Source organism: Saccostrea cucullata, unplaced genomic scaffold, assembly GCF_032062105.1.
Source record: "Saccostrea cucullata isolate Sc308-1 unplaced genomic scaffold, CSIRO_AGI_Scuc_v1 ctg766, whole genome shotgun sequence".
In the NCBI taxonomy this organism is placed as follows: Eukaryota; Metazoa; Mollusca; class Bivalvia; order Ostreida; family Ostreidae; genus Saccostrea; species Saccostrea cuccullata.
In genome coordinates, this window is record NW_026923526.1 from 201,849 (window position 1) to 207,294 (window position 5,446).

At 35.6% G+C, this 5,446-nt stretch overlaps 1 protein-coding gene across 1 annotated transcript; it reads left to right on the forward strand.

The window, feature by feature from the left end:
- Nucleotides 1-626: 626 nt before the first annotated feature.
- Nucleotides 627-5,098, forward strand: LOC134264246 (serine/threonine-protein phosphatase 6 regulatory ankyrin repeat subunit B-like). The gene is made up of 2 exons (XM_062746542.1): nucleotides 627-1,841; nucleotides 3,464-5,098. The coding sequence occupies exons 1-2, from the start codon at nucleotides 627-629 to the stop codon at nucleotides 5,096-5,098; spliced, it is 2,850 nt and encodes a 949-aa protein (XP_062602526.1).
- The last annotated feature ends 348 nt before the right edge of the window (nucleotides 5,099-5,446 follow it).

The following is a 5,446-nucleotide window of genomic DNA, read 5'->3' on the forward strand; positions in this document are numbered from 1 at the left end:
TACACGGAAAAGGGATCATCATGTTTCCCCTTCTTTGTCAAATGTTTAGTAGTGATGAAAACATTAGAAAATATGGAACAGATTTCTTTAAATACCCAACCAAATGCTTGATTTCAGAAATAGGTAAAATTAAGACAAGGAATAAACTGCAATATTTGTCGATGGTTCTCTGCATGTTGACCAACAATTGCCTTACAGAAGAAACGCTTACTAACACAATTATGGTAGAAAAGGCTTGCAGTTCTTGCAGAGTAAGGCAAAAACCTCAAAACTGGGAAATAATTGAAAAGTTGTCACACTTAACAGGTACATATATCACGGAAAATGATAAAAAATATACATTTACTCATGATTCCATGTTTGAGGTATTTGCATCACATTATGGACAGCAGTTTCCTGATCAAATATTGGATAACATGAGTAGCAATTTCATTGCAAATAAAGTTATTTTAGATAATACATATAACAGGGATAAATTATGCATCAAACTTAGTAAGTCTCATTACAAAAATCTTGCAAAAAGATTATACGACGATGTAAAACAAGGGAATCTACATGATGTGTTTTTAAATAAAGCTCTCACAGACCCAATTTTCAAAAAGCAATTCATAAACATTTTGACAGAAATGCCGTATGAGTATACCATGTCGTATTTTTTATATCCAAGGGAGAGATATTTTGAAAATGTTATTCTCGACGCAAAGAAACAAAGTGAAAAGCATATCGAAGAACCACAAGGACAGACAGAGTTTGAAAGACAAAATCTTCTTCTGGGCCTCAAACGTATCGGCAGCAGAAAAATTTATGAAATACGTGCCATGAGTTTTATCATTTATTATGGTCATCTCGATTTACTGAAATATTTTGTGGAATTTATTGTCAGGCATAATCAGGATAAATCTGTCATTTTTGGATCTACACAGGAAGAACAAGTAAGATTACTCGTATTGGCATGTTATAATGGAAATCTAAGTATAGTTAAAATCCTGATAGAAGATGTCGGGAAAGCAGGCATTAACAAGATGCCTATGGGGGAAATCAAACCAATTGACAATCGTCACAGATGCATAACCCCCGTGATTGCCGCATGCTTAAGAATGAATCATGATGTTGTTAAATATCTTTATGATAATGGAGCAGATTTTAATCCCCCAAACAGTATATATCCTGCTTTGTGGGTACCAGCAGGAATTGGGGACCTTGAAACAGTAATCAAATTACTTAATTTTGGTGCTAATTGTAACGAATGTGATATTAGAGGATGCTCTCCCTTGGCTTTGGCGTCAAAATTTGGTCACGAACATATCGTAGAAAAACTTATCGGGCACAGTGCAGAAATAAATATGTGTGATATCCGAGGTAAGTCGCCTCTCTATTTGGCTTCAATGAATGGCCATCATCTTATTGTAAAACAGCTTATTCGAAGGAAGGGTATCATCAACAACACAGATATTCACGGTCAGACATCTCTACACTTAGCATCACAAAATGGTCATTTGTCCGTTGTAGAGACATTGATTGAGCACGGTGCGGATTGTGACCTCTCTGATAAAAATAACTTGACACCTCTCCATAGAGCAGCATTAAGAGGCCACACTTCCCTTGTAAACAAGTTAATAAAGCATGCTGCTGACATCAACAAGTGTGATAATCATGACCAGTCAGCATTATATCTAGCCTCATGGAAAGGACATCTATCTGTTGTAGAAAAACTCATTGAACGTGATGCTGACATCAACAAGTGTAATATGAAAGAACAGTCGCCTTTACATTTAGCGTCTAGAGAGGGTCATTTATCAGTAGTTGAAAAACTAATAGAACATGCTGCTGACGTCACAAAGGTTGAACTTCAGGGTCTATCATGTCTTCATTTAGCATCACAACATGGTCATTTGGCAGTTATCGAAATATTAATTGGACACGGTGCTAGTGTCCTCGATGGTGATGAAATAAGGATATGGAAATAACGAACAGTATTCAATCTCAACGTCCATTAAACAAATATACAAAACAAGAGCAGAGCAAACACGGACCTCCGAAACATCAGAGGTGGGATCAGGTGCCATGAAGGAGTGAGCATCCCCTGCTGACCGGTCACACCCGCCGTGTGCTCATTGTCATAATCAGGAAATAACGGAAAAAATCCGTAGTCAATTCAGTGTATAAATAATGGACTAACAATTGGTATGAAAAACGTCAGTCAGCATTTCATTCAATGATAAATTGTATTTGCTGACAAGGTCATTGTATCGACCATAGAATTTACGAAATGATGATTTTAAACGAGACTGTTGATATTCTTGTTTCATCAACTTGCATGTCAATAATTTACCTCGTTTAATAAATTGTTCATACGTAGAGCATGCTCTTGCGTAACGAATCAACTGAGATATAAATACTCCGTATGCAGGTGATGAAGGTATATTGCTGCATAAGTAAGGGAAGTTGACGATAGAAAAGTTAAAGTCATCACGTTTATCATATAGCTTGGTTATTAGATTACCATTTGTGTCTTTTTCAAGTAAAATATCCAAGTATGAAGCAGATGTGTTGAACTCTGTGGTATCTTTTATCTCAAGCTCACCAGGATATATCGTGTCGACGTAGGAATGGAAAATATAATTATTGATTGACAATACGTCGTCGATATATCTAAATGTCGAGTTGAAGGCCACAGCAAGTGTTTTTTTCTTTTCACGCAAAAGATTTTGCATAAATTCTGCTTCATATGAATATAAAAACAAGTCTGCTAATAACGGAGCGCAATTTGTACCCATGGGAATTCCAATAGATTGTAGGAATACCTGTTCCAAAAACCACATAGATATTGTCAATCAGAAACTCAAGCATCTTCTTGATGTCAACTTCAGAGTACTTATGTGTACAATCAGAATCTGTTTTAACAAAATAATTTTTCAAATGACCAATGACGAGGTAAGTAAACTTACGAGTTCCATTTTTGTTGAAGAAGCAGCTGTCAATGATATCAAAAAGCCTGGATTTTAATTTGTCGTGCGGAATTGTTGTGTATAAAGTTGAAAAGTCGTAAGTTTTTATGCTGTTGATTTTTGTAAAGTCTTGTGATTTCAAATTGTCCAAAAGTTCTTTAGAATTTTTAAGTATCCACATCTGATTTACACCACTTCTTGAATATATAGTTGTACAGTACTCTTGAAGTTTTGCCTTCACTACTGTCAATATTTTAGTGAGAAGTAACGAAAGAGGCTTGGTTGAACATATACTGGAACCTGCAATGTATCTTTGTTTGTAAGGATTCTTATGAAGTTTCGGAATCCAATATATATAAGGTAGTTCAAATTCATTTTGGCTCTGTGGAATATTAAAAGTATTCAAAACTGACAGGTGATTTTGAAGAATTTCTTCCTTAGAAAGAGTAGTATATGTATAAGTAGTATAAGTATAAGTAAATAATACAACACCTCTACATTTTGCGTCCGTAAAGGGCCACCTTCCTGTGGTCCAAGCACTTATTCGGCACGGTGCTGTTGTGAACATAAGTGATATTCAGGGTCGTTCATCTCTGTATCTAGCGTCATTGGAAGGTCATTTAACTGTTGTAAAAAAACTTATTGACTTCGGCGCAGATATCAACAATACTGATATTCACGGTCAGACATCTCTACATTTAGCATCACAAAATGGGCATTTGTCAGTCGTAGACACATTATTCGAGCATGGTGCAGATTGTGACCTCTGCGATAAAAATAACTTAACACCTCTTCATAGAGCAGCATTTAGAGGTCACGCTTCTGTTGTAAACAAGTTGACAAAGCATGTTTCAGACATCGACAAGTGTGATAATCATGGTCAGTCATCATTATATCTAGCATCTTCCGAGGGCCATTGTGCTGCTGTTCACAAACTTATTGAACACGGTGCCGAAATTAATAAGTGTAATGTGGAAGGTCAAACGCCTCTACATATAGCATCATCAAAAGGCCATCTTCCTGTTGTAGAAAAGCTAATCGAGAGTGAAGCTGACATCAACAAGTGTGATATGAAAGAACAGTCGCCTTTACATTTAGCGTCTATAGAAGGTCATTTATCAGTAGTTGAAAAACTAATAAAAAATGGCGCTGACGTCAAGAAGATTGACCTACAGGGTCTATCATGTCTTCATTTAGCATCACAACATGGCCATTTACCTGTTGTCGAAATATTATTAGCTTATATCGCTTCCTGTTTCAGAAATGATAAAAATGACATAGCACCCCAAGGTCTTTCGTCAAAAAGTAACTATATGCCTGTTGTAAAAGAATTCATAAACAACAAACGTGATATTCATGGAAGGATATCTCTATTTTTAGCATCATCAAATGGTTATTGTTCTATTGTAGAAAAACATATTGAGTACGGTGCTGACCTAAATATGTGTGATAATTATGGTCAGTCGTCTTTACATATAGCTTCACAGAATGGTCATTTGTCTGTCGTAGAAGCATTAATCTCGAACAGTGCCGACTGTAATCTATGCGATAAAGATAGAATTACACCTCTTCATCGAGCGTCATTCAATGGATATGCTTCCATTGCTGAAACACTACTGGAACATGGTGCCAATATCAATAGTCTTGATATAAATGATAAGTCATCTATATATTTAGCTTCATTGAAAGGTCATCTTCCTGTTGTAGAAAAACTTATCGAACACAATGTTAACCTCAACATGTGCAATATTCGCGGTTTGTCATCTTTGCACATAGCATCAAACAATGGTCATTTGTTCGTTGTAGATACACTAATAAAGCACGGTGCTGAAATTGATTGTTGTGATAAAAAAAGATTAACACGCCTACATTTTGCATCATTAGGAGGTCACTATTCTGTTGTAGAAAAATTATTAAAACATGGTTCCTCAATTAATATGGTTGATATTAATGGTAAGTCACCTTTAATGTTAGCCTCATGGAGAGGCCATCTTACTGTTGTTCAAAAGCTTATTGAGCATGGTGCCGACATCAACATGAGCGATGCATCTGGAAGATCAGCTCTAACCTTAGCGTCACGGAAAGGACATCTTCATGTTGAAGAAAAACTTCTTGAACGCGGTGCAGATATCAACAAATGTAATTTGTAGGGCGAGTCAAATTTTCATTTAACATCAATGGGTAAGAATGTGTCTGTTATAAATGTATAAATTCGCCAAGTCATGCTGTCCGCTGTAGATAAAATAATACATTACCTGTGTTATTTATGCATTACCTGTGTTATTTATACATTACCTGTGTTATTTATACATTACCCGTGTTATTTATATTATGAGGGATTTTTTTTCTGTTTTGGATAATTTTGAGTAAAATATGGAGATACACAATACATTTTGCAATTGTGCAAAATGTACATAGGAAACACTTTGTAATCAGCTAGTGATGTAAACATTTTATCCTTTGTGTAGGTAAATTTAGGTAACGTTTATGTGTTGATA